The sequence below is a fragment of the Megalops cyprinoides genome, chromosome 11, assembly GCF_013368585.1.
Source record: "Megalops cyprinoides isolate fMegCyp1 chromosome 11, fMegCyp1.pri, whole genome shotgun sequence".
Classification (NCBI taxonomy): Eukaryota; Metazoa; Chordata; class Actinopteri; order Elopiformes; family Megalopidae; genus Megalops; species Megalops cyprinoides.
This window is the reverse complement of record NC_050593.1, coordinates 30,241,264-30,266,545: the sequence shown is the minus strand read 5'-3', so window position 1 is coordinate 30,266,545 and position 25,282 is coordinate 30,241,264. Positions and strand designations below refer to the sequence as shown.

The 25,282-nt window shown below is 44.1% G+C and overlaps 2 protein-coding genes across 2 annotated transcripts in view; both read left to right on the top strand.

The window, feature by feature from the left end:
* LOC118785379 (unconventional myosin-X-like) overlaps positions 1-10,852 on the top strand; it is a 64,281-nt gene extending 53,429 nt beyond the window's left edge. Inside the window, exons 26-41 of the mRNA XM_036539996.1 lie at positions 318-441; positions 907-1,150; positions 1,266-1,361; positions 1,719-1,812; positions 1,905-1,960; positions 2,170-2,312; positions 2,818-3,012; positions 3,452-3,609; positions 4,280-4,403; positions 4,839-5,136; positions 5,412-5,619; positions 6,289-6,425; positions 6,937-7,060; positions 8,212-8,694; positions 9,299-9,490; positions 10,041-10,852. Of these exons, the coding sequence (XP_036395889.1) occupies positions 318-441; positions 907-1,150; positions 1,266-1,361; positions 1,719-1,812; positions 1,905-1,960; positions 2,170-2,312; positions 2,818-3,012; positions 3,452-3,609; positions 4,280-4,403; positions 4,839-5,136; positions 5,412-5,619; positions 6,289-6,425; positions 6,937-7,060; positions 8,212-8,694; positions 9,299-9,490; positions 10,041-10,145 (2,781 nt within the window). The 3' untranslated portion in view covers positions 10,146-10,852. The remainder of the gene's footprint in view (positions 1-317; positions 442-906; positions 1,151-1,265; positions 1,362-1,718; positions 1,813-1,904; positions 1,961-2,169; positions 2,313-2,817; positions 3,013-3,451; positions 3,610-4,279; positions 4,404-4,838; positions 5,137-5,411; positions 5,620-6,288; positions 6,426-6,936; positions 7,061-8,211; positions 8,695-9,298; positions 9,491-10,040) is intronic.
* A 2,271-nt stretch (positions 10,853-13,123) lies between these two features.
* Positions 13,124-23,837, top strand: LOC118785520 (pituitary tumor-transforming gene 1 protein-interacting protein-like). Its single transcript, XM_036540233.1, has 7 exons — positions 13,124-13,423; positions 16,179-16,231; positions 18,057-18,165; positions 18,916-19,018; positions 20,909-20,974; positions 22,226-22,272; positions 22,774-23,837. The coding sequence occupies exons 1-7, from the start codon at positions 13,333-13,335 to the stop codon at positions 22,806-22,808; spliced, it is 504 nt and encodes a 167-aa protein (XP_036396126.1). The 5' UTR covers positions 13,124-13,332; the 3' UTR covers positions 22,809-23,837.
* Positions 23,838-25,282: the final 1,445 nt, after the last annotated feature.

The window sequence follows — 25,282 nt, the reverse complement described above, 5'->3', positions numbered from 1 at the left end:
CGTTTGCGCCAGGGCCCTCTTTGTGTGTGAAGTGCCCTTTTGATGGTGAGCCGTGCCGAAAGAATTCACTTCAAGTGGCACAGCTTTGAAGCTATCAGTCACAGCACAGAGCCTCCACCACAGGAATTCTAAATAACAAAGAGGATCAACAGCAGGCCCTGATACCTGAGTTAAAAATATGTGGGCAGATATCTGAGTCCAAAACGCATATTGTTCTTCATTACATATTAAGCAGGGCACAGTTAGCCCAGGTTAGAAGCATGAAAATCAGAGACAGCGTCAGGCTCCTGTTGACTCGATGTGTCTGTTTTGCACAGTTTATTGACAGTGATGAAGAAAACGATGGCTACGTGGACACGGACGAGGAGGTGTCCAACGGGAAAGTGAATGTACTGAACGGGAGTGGGCCGCCATATTTCCACAGCTACCTTTACATGAAGGGTGAGAGGAACACCTCGGTGTCCGAAAACATGAAACTATTACTGATACTCAGTATACTCAGTGTGCTCTTTCACTTAGTAGTACTTTGCACTCTTAAAGACACTCTGAGCCATTGCATACACGCAGCAGTACTCTGCATTTTTGCAGATGCTCACAAATACCCTGCACTTTTGCCAACACTCTAGACTTTTACAAACATTCAGGCCTCTGGCACCCTGCCCTGTACCGGACACTTGCTGCTCCAGTTGTTCCTTAAGAGACAGTTTGACCAATGGCTGTGTGTTCCGTTACATGGCTGACCAATAGCAGCACTCGTTAGCAGACTGTCTGACCAATTGCTGTGTGTTCCATTGCACAGCTGACTTGTGAGGAGACTGTCTGACTAATGGCTGTATTCTGTTGCGAGGCAGACCAATAGAAGCACTCGTTAGTAGACTGTCTGACCAATTGCTGTCCCTCTCTCAGGCGGGCTGATGATCCCCTGGCGGCGCCGCTGGTGCGTGCTGAAGGATGAGACCTTCATGTGGTTCCGGGCCAAGCAGGACTCGCTCAAGTCTGGCTGGCTGTACAAGAAGGGCGGCGGCCTGTCCACGCTGTCCCGCCGCAACTGGAAGATGCGCTGGTTCGTCCTGCGCGAGTCCAAGCTCATGTACTTCGAGAACGACAGCGAGGAGAAGCTGAAGGGCACCATCGACATCCGCGCCGCCAAGTAAGGGCCGTCCTCTCGTGCCCTGCATATCCATAGAGACAGGGGTGGAGGGGTGTTTGTGTGTGGTGCCTCAGAATGCCTCTCTCATGCTTCTCGCCTCTGGGTCTGTTCACAGGGAGATAGTGGACAACCATGAGAAGGAGAATGCACTGAACATCGTGACGGAGGAGAGGACCTACCAAGTCTTTGCTGAGTCCCCAGAAGATGCGAGGTATATCTCCTCTGCTACTGCCCGGATGTCACAAAGAAATACATTTGTTGTTTAATGACCATTTTGTTCACTAACTGTTTTATAGATGCCTTTGAAAAAGTATATTGCACTTCAAAAACCTCTGACAACATGCTATATACGTCATGAAATAGTGTAGCCATTATTTCAGAATTACAAATGCTTGAGGAAAGCCCTGCATGGAGATACCGCTCCCCCTAGTGGAAGTCTGCTGCACTGCACAGGAGGACTTCCAAGTTGTCCAACCTGCAGACCTAGGTTGTTGGATTTGCTGCCTGCTGTCATTGCCATATGGCTGCTTGCTGTTCACACGGCCTTGTCTCTGTCCTGTTTGCGCAGTGGCTGGTTTAATGTATTGAGCCGGGTCCACAGTGCCACACCAGAGCAGCTGCTGGAGATGCAGCACGAGCAAGCCAACCCCAAAAACGCTGTGGTGAGTATCACTCCATCTGAGGACTGTGTTGTGAAATATGAATGCTTTATCCTATACTACTAATAACACCGTACCTCCATACTGTCTCCCAGGGAACTCTGGATGTTGGGCTGATTGACTCGGTCTGTGCGTCGGACAACCCTGACAGGTGAGATCTGCCCTCTAGTGGCGCCTTGTGGAATTAACACAGTAGGCTTGAAATGATTCTCTTTTCACCTTCCACTGTTGAAAACTATGGTTATATTCGCCTGATTCCTTACTGGGCAGTTCCAAACTGGCTCTGTTCCTGTGGTGACCGTACGATGGGCAGAGGTGTGCGGGTGTTCCTGGTGTCACGTGACTGTCATGCTCTCGCAGGCCCAACTCCTTCGTGATCATCACGGCCAATCGCGTGATCCACTGTAACACAGACCTCCCAGAGGAGATGCATCACTGGATCAGCCTGCTGCAGAAGCCCAAGGGCGACTCCAAGATCGACGGGCAGGAGTTCCTGGTTAGAGGTGAGCACTGAACTCTATTAAATGCTCAATGTGGCAGATTCGTGATCCGGCATGACGGCATCCTGGTGTATGAGGATGTACACTGTGTGAGAGAGGGGTCATGCTGTTTTAAAAGTGCACATTTTCATCCATTGAAAAGGTCAAAGCTTTCCTACACAAGGCCATCTGATAACAATATAATGGCATGGCTATGTCTTCTTTGGTGTGTTATAGTGGTGAGGAGCAGGGCTTGTAACTGAAAGCTTGCTGGGTCAATTCCTCGCTGGGGCACTGCTGTACTAAACCCAGAAATGCCTCAGTTAATATTCAGCTGTATAAATGGTAAACACGTGTTGTAAGTCTATGTAAGTCTCTCTGGATAAGAGCATCTGCTAAATGACAGTAATATAATGTTATACAGAATGTAATAATGTGTGGGACAGCCAGTAGAGTGTTCTGTCTGTACACTTTATTCATTGTTGGTATTTCCTTCAGCTTTTTTCAATTGACCTTCTGCTGTTATCAGGCTGGCTGCATAAGGAGATGAAGTCAGGTGGGAAGAGCACGTCTCTGAAGCTGAAGAAACGCTGGTTCGTCCTCACCAACAATTCCCTGGACTACTACAAGTCCTCCGAGCGCAGCGCCTCCAAGCTGGGCACGCTGGTGCTCAACAGCCTCTGCTCCGTGGTGCAGCCGGAGGAGAAGGTCTTCAAGGAGACAGGTGGGTCCCCGTCCTGTCGGGAGCAGAGTGCATGATGGGAAATGTGAGGTCTGTGATTGTTGCTGCAGAGCAGGGAGAGAATACTAATAAGATGAGGATCTCCTCATCCCTGCTGCACTGCGATCTCTCACATTTCTGTGAAGACTGAGATCAGTAACTGATAGAAATGACTTGACTTGGAATCATTTTTCTGTTATGATACGAGAGTGAGACCCCAAACTAGTTGGAGCTGTTATGCATTGTCATTGATGGACTGATTTGAACATGTTTTGCTGCGTCATGTGATTGGTTCAGTGATTGACAATACAATGGTGGGCTTCACCCATTGTGACTTTCATGAAGTCTGACTCCCCCATCGCTTCTTTTCTGATCACACTTCAGACCTGTCAGGAAGCCATCTTGGTTTCTCTGTCTCACACCTGCACCTTTCTCTCCTCAGGGTACTGGAACATCATCGTTCACGGGCGCAAGCACTCCTACCGGCTCTACACCAAGATGCTGAACGAGGCCATGCGCTGGGCCTCCGCCATCCAGGGCGTCATCGACAACAAGGTTCCCATAGAGACGCCCACCCAGCAGCTGATCCGGGACATAAAGGTAGGGTCCGGGACCTGCAGGACTCCCCGTGGCCCGCAGGGGGAAGTTACACACCCAGCACAATGACCGTTCCCCACGGGCTCATGCCTCACGCTGTATCACGCGTCTGCGTTTCAGATGTGGAAGCGCGTACCTCTGCAGGATCTCTTTTTGGCCAGGGACGAGCAGGGTAGTTAAGAGAGGTACCGCAGGCCGAGCTGTGTGCGACTCGCTGAAGAGAGCCTGGCCGAACCACGTTTAGTGGAGGCTGCTGTGTTTCCTCTCTTTGCCGAGATCTCTTTTTCTTAGTGTGGCTCTTTGTCACTGGCTGCGGCTGTGTGCGGTGCTCTGTGTGGCCATGTGGCAGTGTTTCCATTTTTGCGTCTTCATTTGGTTAATGAGCAGTTTGGTTTCACTGAGCCTCAGAACATACTGAAGAGGATAAAATGCTTTAAAACGCCTTTGTGGATAAGCTACAGTGAGATATATGAGTTCTGGCTCTCAGTTTCCTCTTGGGTGCTGTGTTTTCTCTCAGTTTTTCTTCCCCTCGCTTGGTTTGATGAGATCTCTACTGTAGTTTGCACAAAGAGCTTAGGATTGAAGCACATTAGTGCTTTAGTTATATGAGGAGTAGGTCTGGACAGCTGAGGGATTTGTGTGACCTCTGACCTTGTTCCCGTACCCTCTGCAGGAGAACAGTCTGAACCCGGAGGCGGTGGAGCAGACGTACCGGAGGAACCCCATTTTGAGATACACCCAGCACCCCCTGCACTCCCCGCTGCTGCCCCTGCCATACGGGGACGTCAACGTCAACCGTGAGTCAGTCCCTCTCACCCGCTCCGGCTGCTTCTGCTGCCGGGGGTCACGTCTCTCTTTTATTAGAGAATGAGCATGTGCTCTCTCCTTCTCAGTCCCTTATTCTTTGTATATAACCTTGCTCTCTCTCTTCTCAGTCAGTTATTGTCTGTAAATAACCCTTGTCTTTCTCTTTCTTAGTTTCTTACTCTCTGTATATAACCCTGCTCTCTCTCTTTCTCAGTCTCTTGTTCTCTTTATGTAACCTTGTTCTCTCTTTCCCTGTCTGTCTGGATAACTCTGCTCTCTCTTCTTCTCACTCTGTATAAATTGTTATTAAACTCTGTCAGTCTAAGTATGCAATAAATATGTTATGAGATTTACTGTTATTTGTTTCTCTCTGTTTCTGTGCATAATTCACCGTATAACTCTGTCTCCGTGTCTCTGTGTTCCAGTCCAAAAGGAGAAGGGCTACGCCAGCCTGCAGGACGAGGCGGTGAAGATGTTCAATTCGCTGCAGGAGATGGAGGCGGTGTCGGACCCGGTGCCCATCATCCAGGGCATCCTGCAGACGTGCCAGGACCTGCGGGCGCTGCGCGACGAGGTGTACTGCCAGCTGATCAAGCAGACCAACCACGTGCCCCAGCCCAACAGCCCCGCCAACCGCGCCCACTGGCACCTGCTCACCTGCATGAGCTGCACCTTCCTGCCCAGCCGCGCCATCCTGCGCTACCTCAAGTTCCACCTGAAGAGGTACGCGCCCCGCTCCCATCATGTTAACATGTGCAAGCAGACTAGACAGGGGAGGCCAAGTATGCGACCATACACTGCAGTCACTAGATCACAGAATCCAAAACACATCACGATACTACACATAAAATAAACAGAAAGCAATACATCTTAGACATGGAAAGACTGATTGAAAATACAGTGTGAGTTGCTGCATTCTCTGAATTCAGGGCCTCTAATCCACTTATCCACTTTGCTCATGCCCAGCTGATCATTTCCTTGTGTGTGCTATTCCCCAGGATCAGGGACCAGTTCCCCGGGACCGAGATCGAGAAGTACGCCCACTTCATCGGCGAGTCGCTGAAGAAGACCAAGTCCAGGGAGTACGTGCCGTCTCAGGACGAGATCGCCGCCCTGCTGACCAGACAGGAGATGACCACCACAGTGTACTGCCACGGAGGGGGCTCCTGCAAGATCTCCATCAACTCCCACACCACCGCTGGGGAGGTGAGTCTCAGTCCCATGCTAACACCCACTGTCACATCGAACACCAGCTTTCATTCACCTCACACAGCTTTCTGCAATAGCTCCAACTCATTATATTAAGTTTAAACTTCACCCATCACAGATTCTGTGATCTAGAGACTGTGATGTATGGTTGTGTGTGTACTTTTTTTTGTTAGTTCAACTTAGTTTCTAGGCTGTCCGCTCAGGTTGCACAAGTTAACTTGTGGTAGTGCTTGAATAGTGTTCTGCTCACGCTCAATGGTCTGGGAGTGTTGTTGACCTGGTCGGACACTGCTGCTCATTCAACTTGAATGGATACACTTCTGTTCTTTTGTGCTGGAAGTCACTCTGGAAAAGTGCGTCTGCAAAATGTAATGTAGTATAATGTAGCGTAATGTAGTTCTTATTAAAAAAAGAATACACCTTGGGATGCGATGATGGAGTAAGCCACACCCATTTACTCCATCATCACGTCCCAAGGTGCACTGCTTCCTCCCCCAGTCACTTCACGTTCACCACTTCCCTGCCATTCTTACTGATTTTCTATCCGCCCAACTGACTGTCAGTGCCAGATGCACAGAGAGACTGGGAGTGGAGAGCTGTGTGACAGCGACGTTGTGCTATCGTTGTGCCGACGTTGTGCCGACGTTGTCCCTGCCTCATTACCAGGTGGTGGAGAAGCTGATCAGGGGACTGGCCATGGAGGACAGCAGGAACATGTTCGCCCTGTTCGAGCACAACAACCTGACGGACAGGGCCGTGGAGAGCCGTGTCATCGTGGCCGACGTGCTGGCCAAGTTCGAGCGGTAAGAATGCAGCGCTGGTGTCTCTCGCTAACACAGGGATCACACAGGGCTGGCCCATTCTCTGGAGTTTTAAAGTAGCTAGGTACCACTTCCTCTGAAGCAGTTACCGTTACTGGTGTAATGCTAAGGGCTAGGGCTTGTAACTGAAAGGGATGGTGGTTCGTTTCCCTGCTGAGGCTGATGCTGTACCCACAATTGCCTCAGTAAATACCCAGGTGTAAAAAAAATGGATACAACTGTCCCATAACCTACATGTATGTAAGCAGCTTTGGATAGGAGTGTCTGCTAAATGATGTAATAATGTAAGGTAGTGTAATAAAGTTTTGTATATTCAAATCCCTTTACAAATTACTTTATGACAGGCACTGCAAAGTTTGATTAATGTTTGGTAGCATTTATCTTTTATAAACGGTGGATAGCCTCTGTAACAGCCACTGCAAAAAAAAAAAAATCACACAGTCATATACACCATATAGAGTTTTGCTGACTCCTCATGCTGCTGTTGAACCAGGCTGGCAGGCAGTGAGGAAGAGGAGGAAGAAGGACAGTGGAGGCTCTATTTCAAACTCTACTGCTTCCTGGACGTGGAGAGCGTGCCCAGGGAAGGTGTGGAGTTTGCCTTCATGTTTGAACAGGTGAGTTTCAGCACTCCTTGAGTGCCTGTGTTCACAGGAACTCCAGAACTGGACAGGGTATGAATTACGGAAAATACAGCAACAACGTCATTAATTATAGCAATAATAATTTACTGCAGTAATAGTATTTATGAAGTGCTTTTTCAACACTCAAATAAAAATATATGAGAGAGCAGTAACTAAGGACACGAAATAATTAAACGACTCAGACTTTTCAAAAGGCCATTAAATCGGTTGAGAAAGATCAAATGTGTACAAATTGAGAAGGCGGAAGTAAGATCATAGCATTAAAGCAAATCTGAGAGAGTGGGATTTAATAGACTGAGCCTTAGGGAGGGACTTACCAGCTTTGGAGAAATTACCTAACAGGGCAGGTGTGAAGGAGTGGAGCAGGTGTGTTAAGGTGAGGAAACTGCCTTAGGTACACTGGGGGTGTGCTGTGAAGTGCTTCCTTAGTGGGGAAATAAATCTGAGAATTAACCCTTTACTGACAACAAGGATGTACATAGATCTATGTACATATAGGTCTTATAGGTCTATAAACCTAATTTCTGCTGAATGCTGGAGCAGTCTATACAACACCAGTGATGTAGAAAAAGGGCACTCTGGTGATGAAGAGAGTGGTCTTGAATTTCAATGTTTCATATAACAGGGACTCACTGATGTTGAAGCAAATTGTCAGTCCTAATGTAACATTTCATTAAGCACATTTTGACACTTTTGCTACATTATAAGGCAGTTGCACAACCTCAAAGGCTGTGTGCAATGATTTTTTGATTTTCTGTCTGACTTTAACTGTCAGCTGTGTAGTGTAGTGGTAAGGAGCAGGACTGTTATCCAAAAGGTCGCTGGTGCAATTCCCTGATGGAGCACTGCTGTTGTACCTTTGGGCCAGGTACCTAACCCACAATTGTCTCAGTAAATATCCAGCTGTGTGAATGGATAAAATTGTAACCTGGATAAGACTAATGACTGCTAAATGACAATAATGTAAGGTAATGTAATGTAACAGAAGGAATGGGCTTTGTGAGTAGTTGCTCAATTTGACCGTAAGAAATTATGCAGCAGGCAGATTTACTGGTCAGAGCTAAATGACAATAATGTAATGTATTGAAATGTAACCCCTGTCCCTGCCCCTTTCTGCCCGCCAGGCCCACGAGAGCCTCATCAGCGGCCACTTCCCCGCCCCCGAGGAGACACTGCAACACCTGGCTGCCCTGCGGCTGCAGTACCTGCACGGGGACATGGGCCGGGCCAGCTGGAGCCTGGAAAGCGTCTATCCGGTGGGGCGACTGCGCGCGCGCATCCTGCAGTCCACAAAGGCGGGCGGGGCCGGGGCGGCAGCCGGGGCCGGGAGCGGGGCCGCTGGAGGCCACACCCTGGAGAGGCGGCGCACCAGCTTCCTGGACGGGACGCTCCGGCGCAGCTTCAAGACGGGCTCGCTGAAGAAGCAGCGCGTGGAGGAGGAGCAGATGCTGGAGATGTGGGTGAAGGAGGAGATGTCGGCCACCCGCACCAGCATCCTGGAGAAGTGGTCCCGCCTGCAGGGCGTGGCCCAGCACCAAGCCATGCTCAAGTACATGACCATCATGAAGGAGTGGCCCGGATACGGCTCCACCCTGTTTGATGTGGAGGTAAGAAAGGAAGAAAAATTTTAAAAAACACGACACACCCTGTAATCACAAATTATTAATCCATTAAATCATACGTGTCAACCTCTTGGCTGTGCCAACGTCCTCTTTGATTAAGGTAAAAATTCCGGTGTCAGCAGATTCTGACTCATTATTTATTAAGTTTCTGATTCATGTGAAGGCTAAAGTCCTGATCAAAGTACAAAAGCCCAGGGGTAATACTGTTGTTGCAGCTACACCCAAACTTATGCTGCTACAGGTGGAACCCACAAAGGTAGAATGGTTCATGTATTTGTATGTCACTTTGTGTCCAACTCCATTAATTCGATGTTGTACAAAAATAGCAAGCAGTCTGTTGATTAATGTCAGCATTCAGGTTGTCTGATTGTAATTTCCCAGTATAGCCATATCATCTATCTGATTTGAAAGGCTCTGGGTGGTGGTACCTAATATTTTGTATTACAGGTAGAATAAGATTAAGTCTGCATGCAAGAGAGGTGTTTTTGTGAATGAGCAGTCTTCTAAGAAAACGAATGAGGTGAAAAAAAGCCAGATAACTTTGATTTTTCTGAGAGATCTGACCAGATTTATTTGAATTTCCCCGCAGTGTAAAGAGGGAGGCTTCCCTCACGACTTGTGGTTGAGCGTCAGCGCGGAGAACGTGTCCGTGTACAAGAGAGGGGATCCGAAACCCCTGGAGACCTTCCCCTACGAGCACATCGTCTTCTTCGGGGCGCCTCAGGCTAGCACCTACAAGATCACCGTGGATGAGAGAGAGATGTTCTTTGAAACCCCACAGGTAAAGCCATGTGAATACAGGAAACGCTGCCACGATTTGCGGTTTCAGATATTTGTGCCAGGCACCCCTCCCTGTTTCCGGCTTCACTCTCTGTTCCAGGGCAACAGAGCATTGTGCCAGCCCATGCTCTCTTACATTTATTTTACATGGTGACAAGATTAAACATAAATTACTTGTTTATTGTATTATTCCATTGTTTTAATACTCAAATTGTGGTTCTTTGTGTGGGGAAAACAATCCTTCTTAGCATTTGTCTTTATTATTTCTAGAGTTCAGTATTCATAGGTTTTCCCTTTCAATGGGATCTCTGTAACATAACCCCTTTCTACTTAACCCATAAACTGTTATCCATGGTACTATAGTTGTTTAAATAATTTTACAGTAAAGTGAACTGTTTCAGATATCATACATCATGCTTTGTGTATATATGATACATATCTTACCACCATATGGAAGTATCTGGATGTGTATTGGATTCACCACTTACTTTTGAACTACATGCATTGTGAAGCTAATTTGGGGTTGGCAAACTTTTGCTTTGTCATTGCAGGTTGGGGAGATTACGAAGATCATGAAAGCCTACATCAACATGATTGTGAAGAAGCGATGCAGTGTTCGATCTGTGTCCAGCTGTGGCAGCAACTGGATCCGATGATGGGCACGACCCAATCAGCTTGCAGTTTTCTCACAGTGGAATGGGCGAGTCCACAACAGGAAGGAACCAGTGCTCAAAGGAGCAACCAATCGGATGACTCTGAGATGTTAATCAGATGACAGGGTGGTTCACCTGTGTCCAATGAGAGAGCATCTCCTGCCTTGTTGGAGCAAATGACTGATGCAAAAAATTAGTTGAGCCTGAGAACTTACTTGCTGTGTCTCTCAGAAATTACACAGACTACAAGCAAGCACATCATAACAAATGCTGTGCTTCATATCGGCTCTTTTTTATATCACAAAAACTCTCTTTCCAAATGGAACACAAGAGCTTAACAAGTCCAAATCCTCCCTGTTTTTTTCCAATACTGCCAAAACCTTCAGAGAACAACTTCTCGCTTTACCTTCTTATCCTCACGTTATGCCAAAACGACTCTCTTACCGGTCAGTCTTCGACGCTGTCACACGTTTAAGGTGGCACGAGCATGCAGAGGCCTAACCTTAGTTCAGGTCCTGGCCCTTATATGCTCCCCTTCAGTGCCGCCGGATCACATGACTCCTGCATGGCACTGAAGCTGGAGAAGGGGGCTCCTGTAGGTCCCGCGTCACATGTTCACCCTCTCACCAAGCCTTTCCAGAGAAGCACAGCTGCTGTCGGAGCTTTTGATAGATTTGTGTGAATTTTTTTTTTTTACGTATGACTGTATGTGTCTGGTGTGTTGAGAATTCAAACTTTGGCAGAAAATGCTTGTGTGCCCTTTTCTACAGCATACATCATATACAGTACACTGAACTTCATCCTGCTTTTATATTCGAAATATATAGTCTGTATTGATTGAGTAAGCATTTAATTCAGCGTGAATCCAATTGTATATCTTTTTTTTTTTTTACATCAGTTACAAACAAGACTGGCTCCTTCAGGTTTGTGTCTTTTTGACGTTGGGAGCAATACATCAGTCTGGATGCACAACTGGAAAGAACTGTTTCCATCCCTGAGTCTTGATGCCTTAATCAGTCGTGCTGCTTCTGAATCCTCCCTGGCATTCCTCTGTAACCTTGGCTCTGTCCCTTAATTGTTGAGTACAGAGAAATCTTCCCATAAACAAATGGGTGGACTACTAAACTAGTCTTTGGTGGTTATGATTTGCTAGTGAGAGATGCTGACATTTCATGCCATTCCACACTAGCTGGGTTTCATACCACTGAAGGACCTGTTCATACGTGCTGAGTTCAGATAACTCAAAAACATATAACAGTTCTGGTATCTGAACAGCACTGTGTTATTTGCTATAAAATATGCAACATTTTGTTAGTGTAATGCAGGTGTTTCTGACAGAGTTGTGAGTCCGTTGATGAAAGGAGGTAAAAAAAAAACGTGCTGTTGGTGAACAAGAATGTGTTGTTGGGTACTTCTGTCTTGGGAGGATTTTTTAACACAAGTTTCAAAGGAGAAGAGTGCGCCTAAGAGGTCAGGGGGAGGGTGGGTATTTATTATCTGTGTCTCTTGTGGTATTTAGAATGAAAGGAGAGGGGAGGAGCTTAGCGCACTGTGAGCCAGGAATGGAAAGATTATCCCTCTCTAGGTTAGAGGGATGGGTGACATGTCACAAAGTGACAGGGAACGGCCGGTGCTGTGCGTTGCCCGCGATGTTGTGATTCTGGAGACCGTTGGCACACAGAGTCCTGGCATCTCAGCCTCATGCACAGCACCGCCCGCCCTGGCCTTTGCTACCCTTACACTGAGGCCTCTGGTCAGCTGCTGGCAGCCACACCAGGGGAAGAATGTACTCATTTATTATTGTTACTGTTATTAAAAAAATGTGCTTGTTTAAATGAATAGGAGAAATGATTTTCTTTTTGTAACTGGCTTTACAAAAATGCTTTAATAAATTATTGGAGTTAAGCATATTGTGTGTGCTTGTCTGTTCCACCAAGGTATATTGTATGTTGACATCAGACCTGGAAAGTTTAAGACATATTTTAGTAATATTTAGGAAACATAAAGATATTTATATTGGTTTCTGTGGTTTCTAAAAGGCTTTTTCTATGGCCACTTGAATGGTAAAAGGTGGTAACAAATTAAGTCTAACTGCAATGTTGCTTGAACAATATAAGCAGCTGTTCCACGTTGTTAGTTGCTCATTCTGCTGTAATATTATCAATGATGTCAGAAAAACTAAGGAAAAAATAACAAGAACAGAAAAACTGGCTGGCTTTTGGTGAAACAAAAGAATTTAATGAAGATGCTCACTGAACCCAAGGTGCTTTCAAAAGCAGGACAAATGGTTATGGATGGAACCCCGAATTAGAAGTTCAAATAGGCTAAGTAATTCAAACTGGCAGTTGATTGCAAAATTTTAAAAAGCTTTTTGTTTGCTATGGAACAAAAGGAAAGTATTAAGTCAGAACATATGATAGATGTCTTCTCCGAGCTTAGAATTCAGCAGTGGGCGCTGTTTCGGCACGTCCTTATCGCAACCTCGATAAAGTTCTGCTTTACATAACCTACCTGTATATAAGAAAGGTTATAACTGAATGTGTTTTTTTCATTAATAATTAAATATAAAGTCGTAATTACAACTTCCGTATAAAGTAAAAATCTCTTTTCACCTTGTAAATGTCACCTTCGCTCTCTCATTTGATCAGGTTTATTCTAACTAGCAACAACGTGAAATTCAATTCATGCGATTTTAATCTAGAAGGAAAACGCACGCCTGGGATGGGCTAATTCCCTTTATCTCTAGTTTGCAATTTGCAAAATATGCGTTCGATTGTGAAAATTATTTAAAATGCCACAATCAAAAAAGAAACGTTTGGCACTAACCACCTCTACGAGCGCCACACAATCCCGCTACAGTAGAACAAAACATTTGTTGCGTGTGGTCACATGACCATTCCGACAATCAATCCGACTCTGATTGGTTACTGGCGGACGCAATAGGGAAATGGGAAAAGTTTGTCCGTCAGGCAGGGGTTTGATTTTGTTTGGTTTGGGCAAGAGGAGATTGTAGAGCTACCAAAGCAAGCACTTAGAAGTAGCCAGTTAGTCACTAGGCTAACGTTAGTCTTCCACATTAAGTTGATAACGACACAGTCTGCTCCTGTCGGCAAGATCAAGGATTGTGTCGGACGAAAGTAAACCTACAGAAATCGATTTATATTGCGAGCGTTAGGGAAGTTTTATAAACATGGTGGAATTAAGGATCTTTATCCCTTTCGCTCTCGTCATTATTTTCAGCGCGACCGCAGTGTTTGCCCAGACGCCTCCGCCAAGCATACGTAAGTTTACCCGACCGCTCTGAAAAATTTCCTCATAAACTTCAGTAAGGTAACCTGTCTATAAAAAAGCTTATCACCTCCAATGGATGTTACACCAGCGTTGATTAGCTTGCTAGCATGTAGCTTATAATTAAACGTTTTAAGAGATGCGTCATGACATCTCTTAAAACGTTAACATTAAGTTAACATTCTTAATTTTAAGTCCACTATTGCAGTACATATCAAGACGAAACTGTTTTCCAAGGTTCTGGAGACTGGGGAAACTCTGCTTACAGGAAATGTATTGATTTTGAGTCGTAGGAGAAAAATGTATGGTGGTTAAAATATGAAGAGTGATACTAGCCAGCGGGAATTACTAACTAGTTATAACGCGGTAATGTTAGTTATTAGAATTTGACTCTTGCCCATGTGGCTTTAATGTTAGTTTGTATCTTGGACTATGGTGGAGTTCTGCAGTTTTGGTACATCCGCAAAATCTGCGTTCTGGATAATAGCATAGTTTAACACTAAAGTGAAATTGCAAGGAAAACAGAAAAAAAATGTCCCAAAGGGTTGTGACAATAGCATTGTCAGCCAGCCATTTTACAAGCTATTCACACAGATTAACTCAACCAATTTTCAGTGATTTTAACTAATCTAACTAGCTAACGTAGACTTAGAGTGTATGAATGATAGAGGGTACATTATTATGAACAAGCTATAAATGTACTTTATTGGCTAAATTAGTGTAGTTAGCTTCGCTGTGTCGCTTACCATTGATATTATTGATTTGTTTTATACGATTTCCGAGCCTCAATCCTGCGACAATAACTGGCAGGTGTGTAAATAATTACGTCAGTCAGTGTCAAGATAATTTTGACCGTGAATAATGTGTAGTTAACGTGTAGTTAACGTTAGCTAGCTAAATTAATGAGTCGAAAACGTTTATGAAGGATACGTTGTCTTTCCAATGGCACTGTCCGGGCAACGCTGTTGCCTTTTTACCTCTCGGGTGAATTTGATTTGGGGGTAATTTGACAGTACCCGGGGGTCTCTCTGCGGTCCGTCTGGTTTTCCCACTGCATACAATTACGAAGTTAATCAGGCGAAATACGATTACATGGTCCGTTGAATGTGTGCTTTGTTGTTCCGGTCAAAGAATGGCCTGGATGGAAAGGTTTACATTTTAAACTTTGGTCTGTTTCAGTTCAAGATTAAAGACGTAAATATTCATTACTTCTTTCGCTGTACTCCAGTCTTGTCATTACAAAAGTCAAAACAAAACTGCGTTATATAATGCCATACATCTTTACCATACCTAGCTGGTATAGACAGCTCTGACGTCTGTATAAACCTCCCAGGTCACACATACTTTAGCCCTACCTTTAATAAAATCAGGTTCATTTGAGAGCATAGATTAGTTTGAGGATTTCATGCCATGGTAACCAGTAAGCCGTAGGCAGTTGTTGGTTCCGTTGAGGCATTTTCACAAGCCTATTTGACCTAGTGAAGTCAACAGCCTAATGGCTGGAACTAAAGAGAATATGTAATGTATAACAAATATGAAGTTATGTCATCTTATTTGTGAGGATGGGCATGGGTCAGATCACAGAACATTGATAGGTATATACATTTCACAAAAAACTAACAACTCTGGTTTTCCCATTATACAGTAAGCATTACTGTATAACACAATACACAATTAGGCCCAAAAGGCCCTGTATCTGTTTCTGTTGTGGACAGTCTTATTGAAATACAAGTCTTTGGACCAAATCTTCTATAGTAAACACTTCCTCATTAAGCTTTAAAATGTGAAATTAATATTTCTGGCTATGTATCAGAAGCTGAGGTTGTAACCAGCTTGTTGCAGGTGCAGATCCAGCATCAGGCTTTGCTGTTTTACCAGTAACCTGAATATCTGCAGTACAGTTGTATAATGGGATAATATGTACAACATCTGAGTAATGTGAGCCTAATGACGTGTTAGCATAAATCTAGAGTTGTTTTTACTTTCAGTTGTGGTCCCTGAGGCCTCTGTTCAAAGTGATGTATTTTAAAGTAAAGAATAAGGAAGAAAGTTAGCTATAGAAAGACAAAGGAGCCTCAGAAGAGTGTCTGCCATTTCAGACCTGCCCTCAGACCCAGGAAATGCAGCTGATGAGCCATAAGTCTTTGCCTTTGCCTGAAATGGCTCAAACCACAGATGTGTGGTCAGAGGCTTAATCATCTAGAGAAACCCAAGCCAAAAGTGTGTTGGAAGCTTTTTCACACTGTATAACATGGGCCATTGTCTATAACCTATGTAAGTCGCTTTGGATAAAAGCGTCTGCCAAATGAATAAATGTAAATGTATTGTATGTGCGTTGTGTTTCCCGTGAGCTTGCTAGAGCTAACCGAAGATCTATATTCTCTGTAAGGGACACATAGATCAGCGTTTCCCAACCCTGCTCCTGAAGGCACACCGTCCTGCATATCTTCTATCTATCCCTGCTCTACCTACCTGACTGAACCCATCAGTGGCACTTTTGATTAGCTGAGCACACCTGATTTAGTCAAGCAGGAAGGATACATAGAAGATATGCAGGACAGTGTGCCTCCAGGAGCAGGGTTGGGAAACACGGACATAGATGATTCTGAGGTGTAGATGAGACTTTACACACTTCTTAGCCTGTGTTCAGGACAGACGCTTTCTGAGTGGGACATAGCCCCTAAAGTGTACCATTTTCTGTCGGTGTAACCACTAACATTGTGCTCTGCGTCCCTTTGCTTCGCCCAGCCTGTGCCCAAAAGTCCAACACAAGCTGCGAGGAATGCCTGAAGAATGTGACGGTGAGTACGGAAGATCTCTTATTTGCTGGTGTCTTCTGCTTGACTGCAGCATGGATTTTTATTCAAAGCATCAGTGAAGCTTGTAGGGTCCAAACCGAGCGCCTCACTCTGACGTGCAGTGTTTGTGCCAGCCTGCCCTGTATGTCTGTGCTGCTACTGCAGTTTACAGTGGCAGCTCCACGCTGTCCGCCCCGACACATGCTGTAACTTTCCACTGTGACACTCCCACCTGGCACGCTATGGGTCCTTTTGTGGGAGGAGGGGGTTGGAAACAAAAAGATCTGCTGTAAGGAAGCTGGGAAATCTCAGGTGACGCAGAGAAATGCATACCTGCCAGACGCAGCGGCCCCACCCTCACCTGCCTTACAGGTTTGTTCAGATTTATCTGAGCACAGTCAACTGTTTCCCAGCTTCCTGGGGTTCTTGATCACACTGTAGTCTGTTGAGAAGTAAAGACTTTTCCTTCATTTACATTACATTTATTCTTTTGGCAGATGCTTTTATCCAAAGTGACTTACAAGTGAGGTAGAGTGCAACACAAGCAAAAAGCCATATAAGGAGTCAACAATATTAAAAGTGCTGCATGATAAAGTTTCAATAGTTGGCCAGACAAGGTACCAGCTAGCTGGTAGAGACATGAGTGCTTTAAACCATTACGTTCGAATTTTTTTTTTTTCTTGAGGAAAACAACCTTGACCTCAACTTCACTTACCCAATAGTCACTGTTGTAAAAGGAGCTGTGAAAGTATCAGACTTTGGAACAGTACTGGGTCACTGCTTCCAGTCAGAATAGATGGATTTAACAGTGCAAATCCGAGGGGGGGGGGATTGAATTCACATGTTTAGGCCCACATAGCAGTACCCGCTTGCCCCGTCCCACAGAGGAGATACGACACACGCGTCTGGAGAGGGTTCTGCTGGTAGCACTCTGCCTTCCGCATTCCTCAGTTGTTTTACTCAAGACGTCCGATTGTTTGTTTTCCTCCCAAACACACCTGTGGGCAAGGGCAGGTAAAAGTGCAAAAGGGTTAAATTTAGCCATTGTGATCCACCTGTGGCCATTGTGCTGTATTATGGGTAAGCAACGCCCTGAATTTACATTTACATTTATTCATTTAGCAGACGCTTTTATCCAAAGCAACTTACATGTTATCCATTTATACAGCTGGATATTTACTGAGGCAATGCTGGGTACCAAGTACCTTGCCCAAGGGTACAGCATCAGTGTCCCAGCGGGGATCGAACCGGCAACCTTTCAGTTACGAGTCTTGCTCCTTAACCACTATGCTGGCTGCTGAGTGATTATCTCGCGTTATGGATCTGTCTGCTGGTCTGGGGGGATATGGGTTTACATATCAGTAGCAGTTCCATTTATTCCATTGGATGGTAAACATTCTTTTACAGTGCTTTTACATTCTAAAGTTATGTAAAAAACATCAATAGATATAAAGGCCATATTGAACAAAATTTTAGTTCATTCTTACAGTATTTGTAACTGCCCATTTTCATGGGCAGTTATCAACTTGTTCAGTTAACTTTATTATTAACTGGAAAACAGTATGGCGTTGTGGTAAGGCGAAGGGCTTGTGACTGAAAGGTTGCTGGTTCAATTCCCTGCTGGGGCACTGCTGCTGTGCCATTGAGCAAGGTACGTAACCCACAATTGCCTCAGTACATCCAGCTCTATAAGTGAATAGCAAGTAAGAATCGTAACCTACATAAGTCACTCTGGATAAGAGTGTCTGTTAAATGACAATGATGTAATGTATTTGTGTGTACGTGTACGTGTGTGTGTTCATGTGCATGTTACGCGTTTCTGTTGCAGTGTCTGTGGTGCAAGACAACCAAGAAATGCCTGGACTACCCAGTGAGGACCATCCTGCCCCCCCACAGTCTGTGCCCCCTGAAGGATGCTCGGTGGGGGATGTGCTGGGGTAAGGGGGGGGGGGGGGGGGTTCCCCTCTCTGGAACCATTTCGGGGGGACTCCTGGCACTGACAGAGTCTGAGTCACTCTGAAGTCTGTTATTGTGACCATAGGCTAACCTGGTTTCCATTTTAATGGAATTCTTGTGGGACTGATTCTGTGTTCAGAAACACTATACCCAGAGAACAGCCTCTCCATCTCGAATGTGTCGTCTTATTTTTCTGGGTGTATTCTGCCAGGGTGACAGCTGACTGCATTTGTAGAGTAATTGTGCTTGCACTCAGGAAGTGGGAGCAAAGCTGTTCCTGCATCTGGGTTTGAACACAGATGAATAAGATTAGGCTTTTTTTTAAACAATGCTGCACCTGCTTCTGAGGAAATGGAGTTTTCCTCCCAAGGGTCTATCTGTGATCTCCACAGGGATAGACTCTCTTTGTGAGAAACCACCGATCTGATCTATATCTTGAATATTTTCAGATATCTGAAAAGTTTGTGTTTTTCCTCAAAGGAAGCTTAACAAAACTCTGTAGTAATACTGATATTTTAAACGGAATAAACAACACTTTTATGAAAAGTCTTGTAGATCAGAGCGTGTAAATCTTGGCTGTTGTGAAATTTTAGCTACCACATGAAATCTAAGCACGTCTGGTTCGTTATTTATTGGATCGTTTGCAGTCACAGATAACAAGGGAACTAAAAAAACAACACCATTTGAAAGGCACAAAGTGAATGCATGCTTGTGTGTTCTTTATTCCCCAGTGGATTTCCAGGCTCTGATCATAACCATGTCGGTGGTGGCCGGTCTCATCATCATTGCCACCCTGGTCTGCTGCTTCTGCTGCTGCAAGTGTGAGAATATCGGGTGAGTTCTGAGTAAAAGGTGTCGGGCAGAAAACAGACACACATGCAGTCTTCTCTGGGTGCTCCGAGTGTAGTGTAGTGTGTAGTGTGGAAAGGATGGCAGTAAAGGAACAATACGCTGATGTATAGCTCCGACGACAAGTGAGCAGACAGACGGTGTTTTGACCGAAGTCTTGTCTTTTTTAGTCGTAAACATACTCGCTTTACAAAAAAAAATGTGTTTTTTGAGCTATATATCAGTGTTACATCAGCTGTTATATCAGGGTTTTTCTTCCTCTGTTGGTTTCTGCTAGAGCTGGGACTGGCCCTTGGGGAGGTGGAACAGAAGCAGCCAGTGTCACATGCTTTAGCATAAGATGATATTTCCTGCTGTGATCTCTGACAGATACTGTGCAGGGTACATGGCTTGAAGACATATTTTGAAACAGAGACACCAGAGTGTTTAGAAACTTTTTTCCTAATGTCCATTGAGGGATTCCAGTGGCATGAGATGTCTGGTACAACCAGCTACTCAGAATAAATTGTAACAATACCTGTGCAAACCTGATATCTGTATGCAACACATTTTTGGGGGCACAGATGGTGCAGTGGCTGTCCACTTCCTCTTTTGTCTGTGGATCAGTATGAGGTCCGGTTTCACTAACACAAAGACATGTCTTTTTGGTAGCTTTTAGTACAGGAGACAACACAGAAAATCCTGTTTTATGACATAGAATGTAGTGAGCCATTATAAAGCTTGTATAAACCTCAGACTGCCCATTCAACAAACAGAATGTACAGATTAAGACTTTGTTTAGCAAACAACATCTTAATCTGCTAATAATCAGCACGTCCGTAGCAGGTCAGCCTGTTCACCAGGGGTGGGCAGTGCCAGTGCTCGCTGCATCTGTTTTTTTTTATTTTTTTTTTTTAAATCTTTAAAGTCTTAACAGCCTGTTGTTCCAGGCCTTAATCACTGAGTGTCTGTAACATGCCTTCTGCATCAACAGGTGGTTTTACAGGTTTGAAAAATATGTACGGTTGCATTCCATTATTGTCACGGGTGTCTCGTACACTTTCCCCACTGTTGTTATCTTTTCCTTCTACATGATCTCCCAGCTTGGTCTGATTTCTGTCATATCGTTTGCCACTCTCTGCCAATCCAACGTAGGAATCTATTCAGTGGCCTCACACGCCAACTTGTAAACAAGTCTAAAATTGTGAGAACTTGTGGGATTCTGGTGTGGAAGCACAATGCTACGATAGCGGCCATCATAAATGAATTATGGCAGGCAAGCTGTGGTTTGGCAGAACCTCCCGGGTTCAGTCATGTGAAACCCTGCTGAGTGAGTGTGAAGCCCTGCCAACGGTCACCAGGCAGCAAGGGACTTAACACAGCATACGGTGCACAGGAGCATTAACACTTGTGTTGTCACCAAAATGCATTAAGCTCTTCATATACGCTTCTGTCCGGTTTCTGTGCCTTGGTACCTGTCTGCCACAGCTCTCTCAATGCTTCTTGGGGGGAAACAGCTGGTTAAAAATGACCCTCTCGCATGGTCATTTTTAATTGGTTGTTGCTAGGTCTTGTCAGCTTTCAAGTGCATGTCGTGTTGCACTTACCATTGCTTGTACGCACTGGACATGTTACAAGACTGACGTGGTAAAGCTGTACACTTTTCACTGATTGCAATTTTAGTCCTTGAGAGCTTGTATCTGCCATCATTACAGCAGTATCAGGGCTGAAATTACACCATGTGTTGTAGGCTTTATCAGAACTGAAGGCGTGTAAGCCTGATTACAGTCTACAGAAGACAGAGTGAAAAGCTGGCAGTGGTGTTGTCATTAATGTGTCTCTGTGGCAGCAGTCTCTCACTGTCCAGGCCCTTCCTCACCCCTTCATTTCTTTTAGGGCAAAGAGGTTTGACGCCAAAATGGAGCGACAGGTTGACAAGATGAAGGCCCGCCAGGAGGAGAGGTGAGATAGCTGACCTTAGGTCATGCTTAACTGACCTACATGATACTGCCATCTCATTGGTTGGTGACTGTCCAATCAACAGACAATTCTTTCTTGCTTTCCTGACCCATATCTGTTTATGTTTTCATTTTTTGTCATTTTGCTTACGCTCTTATCCAGAGTGACGTGCAAGATGTGATGTTTCCTTGTTTCCCTGCTTCTGGGGGGAGGGGTCAAGAGCTGCGAAGCCAAATTTCTAACAGAGTGTCTTTGTTTAGGTTCTTTATAAGGTCCTCACCAGAAAAAAGTGGTTTTCAGTTAAAGTTGTTAAGTTACTCCTAGGCTACAGTGGACACTGCTATTAATCCAGCTGCCATTCTTCTATGAGCTGTTGTTTTTTTTTTTTTTTGTGGGTGAACTTTGACACAGTTGGCAAAACACATTTTCAGACATTCAGAGTCGGTGAAAAACCGTGGAAGCTGAAAATATGACATATGAAACATTTGTTTGCTTATCAGATGCTCTTGTCCACTTTGATGTGATATTTTACTTGAGAAAAAGGTCTGTGAACAAGTCATTTCTTGCCAGCAGTGAAAATTCACTTAATTTAAATGCTAGAAAAAATGTTCTTCACTGCATGCCTGTTTACTTGCTAATGCTGTTCACTACCATACAACACTACTTTATAATTTTGAACTACATAGTATCTAATCATTTGTGCTCTGTTGCTGTTGTCCAGTGTCTTTCCTCAGGTGTTCCCTCTGTAGCTACAGTTATACAGTTATGTTGCCATGAAAACAGTATTTGCCATCTATACAGCTTTACCAGAGTAATTCACCTTGCTAAAGGGCACGGTGGCAGGGGTCTACCCAAGACCACAAACCGCAGCCTTCTAGTTAAAGTACCTATTCTGTAAAAACTGCTCCAGACTGTCGCCTCTACATACTGGCTGACTGTGTGAGGTTCCCCGTGGAGGACTTTGCCCAACGGCAGTCTGTTGGCCTTTACTTGAGAACTGTTCCCCGAGTGATCTGTAACTTATGCTGTGATGTAGGGAATGGTAATCAGGGAAAATGATCTGCATTGTTGCTGGCTCACTGTGAAGTTACTGTTCACATGTTCCAAAGAGGACAAAGGATGACACTGAAAGTGAACCAACGCAAACCTGTTTTGTCACTCAAATGGGCCTCAGATTAACTATCTGCCCTGGGGGTGTGTCTTGTGCAAGTTTTGTTGCCTAAACAGCTGCTGTTCTTATTTGGGTTCTTGCAGGAAAGCAGAGATGAAGATCAGACATGAGGAAATCAGGAATAAGTATGGTAAGCTGCTCCTCCATATTCTCTGCTTTCCGAGCACTATGACCTCCTACGATCACAGGAAATGTCATCCGAATCACCACAGCACAACCTCACCCACTTCCCTGTGGAGGCAGTCAGTTACACCATCATTCTTCCATGACTATTTCATCAGGGAGAGATGAACTTTGTTTTTCTCTAATGAACAGCTGAGACTTACACCTGCTTCACTGTAATCTAAGGGAGGAAGGGATCAGCAGGATAAAGGTTATATTGTTAGAATTTTACAAGCCACACAGGAGTCCTCTGAAGACTAGTTCCCCCTGCTGGTCATAAAGGGTACATGATTTTGATTCCCATTTAGCGCAGTTTAGAGTGCCATGGTTTCAACCACCAAGGTTTAATTTATGTTGACATAGGATGTGCATCCATGAGCATGCATTAATTAAATAATCTGTGTTTGAAGTACATCCTGAAAATCATTGAATACATTAATATGCTTATGCTCATTTGTTTCTTCTCCAGGGCTGACAGGTGCAAACCCATACTCCAGATTTTAGAAGGATTAAACGCACCGCCCTCAGTGAAAGGCCGAACTTTCCATCACCTCCACGCCATCCGCCGAACAACTATCCCCCCATGCTGATGTTAGAGCTTCCCTCCTGTTACACAGAACGTTACAGCATGGCAGTTCCACCATGCAAGCGTCACAAGCGAAGTGGGCATTAGGCCTGACCCAGGTTATGAAGCCGACCACAAAAAGTCTTGACTTTTTAAAAGAACATTAACGAGCTGTATGTCATATTGTACTGTACTTTCTGTTTGAAGTTTGCTAAAACGCTGTGCTTAATTTGTAAACATGAGTGCATGCGAGCATGCAAGCAAGAGTTTGGAAAGGAGAAGAAACAACCGATGTTTTCATGTCTGCATTTTTGGTAACAAGACGGAAGTCCCCTGTCACGGTCTGGTTCCCTCCTCTGATCCTGTACTCACTGTGTAAAGTGGCAAGTGATTGGCACAGACCGCAACATCACTTGCTCAGCTGCATCCCAGTCTAACACTGTCTTGATTGCATGGGTCTCATGTGTAAGCTGTGACTTCGATCTGTTACATAGAGCTGTTACAACGATAGCATTTGTGGTTGACTCCATAATCATTCTGTGTAACCCATTACATTACATTAATTTAACAGTCGCTCTTATCCAGAGTGATTTCCAGCACAAGAGAATCTATCTTAGACTGTTTATCCATAATGATAACTGAACCAAATGGCAATAGTTTGGATCACATTTTGTGTGGTTGTAAAACTAACATTGCTGTTGTGTTGCCTCCACAACAACAAGCAGCTGCACAATCACTTAGCTGCCTTGATTTCTTGTGTAATTTCAGTGATTATGTGTGTGTGTATATGTAGGACGTACTCCCGTCTTAACTGCAATTTTCTTGGAAAACAATGGTAAATGGGTAATTTTTCCATACTCTTCAATTTGTCATTTTAGTTGAACCTTTTCACTACTGATTTCCCCAGTAACAATGCATTGTTTTTAAATGTTTTGCACACTCCACATATTTTTCAAGAAAATGAATGACCCTCTTTGTCATTACAGTACTGTACTGTATATTAATATATATATATGATGTAATGCAAATTATTGGCAGTTTAAATGTAGCACCATAATTGCAGGGTTGCTATTTTGTTTCCCTTAGTCAGATTGTGCAAGACCAAACTGAGCTGTCCTCAGGCTTTGGTGTCCTGCAGTTCTGTTTTTATGAAGAAGCCAGGAGTAAAATTGGCCGTGATGAGGTTTCACTACTACTTTGTAGTTGGAAAAAAAAAATCATGAACATGGCATTTGTCATGGATTTTTTCTGCAGTGCATTTTATTATTTTTTAATAAATATATTTAATACCTTGCCACCCTCTGAATTTGATCTGATGGACAGAATCGCCACTAGGTCAAGTCTTCAGGATGGATGATGCACTACATACAATGTTTCGGTGAAAACCAAAGGACCACATAAACACAAACATACGTGTGAACTGGCGTTTTGTTGCATTGGATTGGCATCCTACGTTCCTACATGTTTTCTAATGTATGGAATTCAGTCATATCCCCCTTTGATTCCTGCACTGTAATCTGCTTTTAATGTTGATGTAATTAATATTCTGCTTTCATAGAAAGTTACAGGATTTATTTAAATTACTTTCTCTGCTGAATTTCAAAGAACTAGATTTCCATTGCAGTTACTTTTGTACATTCTCTGTAAAAGAATGATTCCTTTCCCTGAAATGTCAAATGTTGAAGACAAATATTTCTTGTGTGGGGAAAAATCATTCTCATTAAAATAAATTTTTAAATCTTTAAAGATGTGTGCTGTTATTTTCTGTATTTTCTGTAAGTTCTGGTGTTTTAGTGAGGTCTAGATGTAAACTCCACCATCTGAATTCTGTATTACCAGGGTCTTTCAAATTCCATGAATATGAACAGTGGATGACAGTCATTAAGCGTAAGTGTTCCTGTCTGTGTCTTATTTTAATGCAACACATGCCTTTCACAACGTTACCTGTAATCCACTTTTGGAAATGGCATCACAAGAATCTCCTATCTAGGGATGCCTTGGAAATCCAGTACAATTGAATAATTTATATTTTTATGTTAAAATAGTGTAAAACATGCTGAAGCGCTGAGAATTTGCCAACATATGTTTATAAATTGAAATGTATTTATTTTCCTCCCCACTGTGGTGACAATGTTTGCACTTTTAGTTTAATGTTATAGTTTTGTTGAAGATAAAATGCACCACTGGCAACATCGTGTACTATCCATGTTCGATGGCACAAGAAACATAGATGAATACTTGCATTTTCAGTTGTCAATTGTATAACCGTAATCTTTACATCGAAAACGATATGGTTCCATGATTATTATGGAGACGATGCACGCAAGAGGCATCGCGCGTCGCGTTACACTGTTCATGATATTATGAACGGCGAAGCTGCCCGATACCAGAGCCGTGTATACAGAGTTTTTTG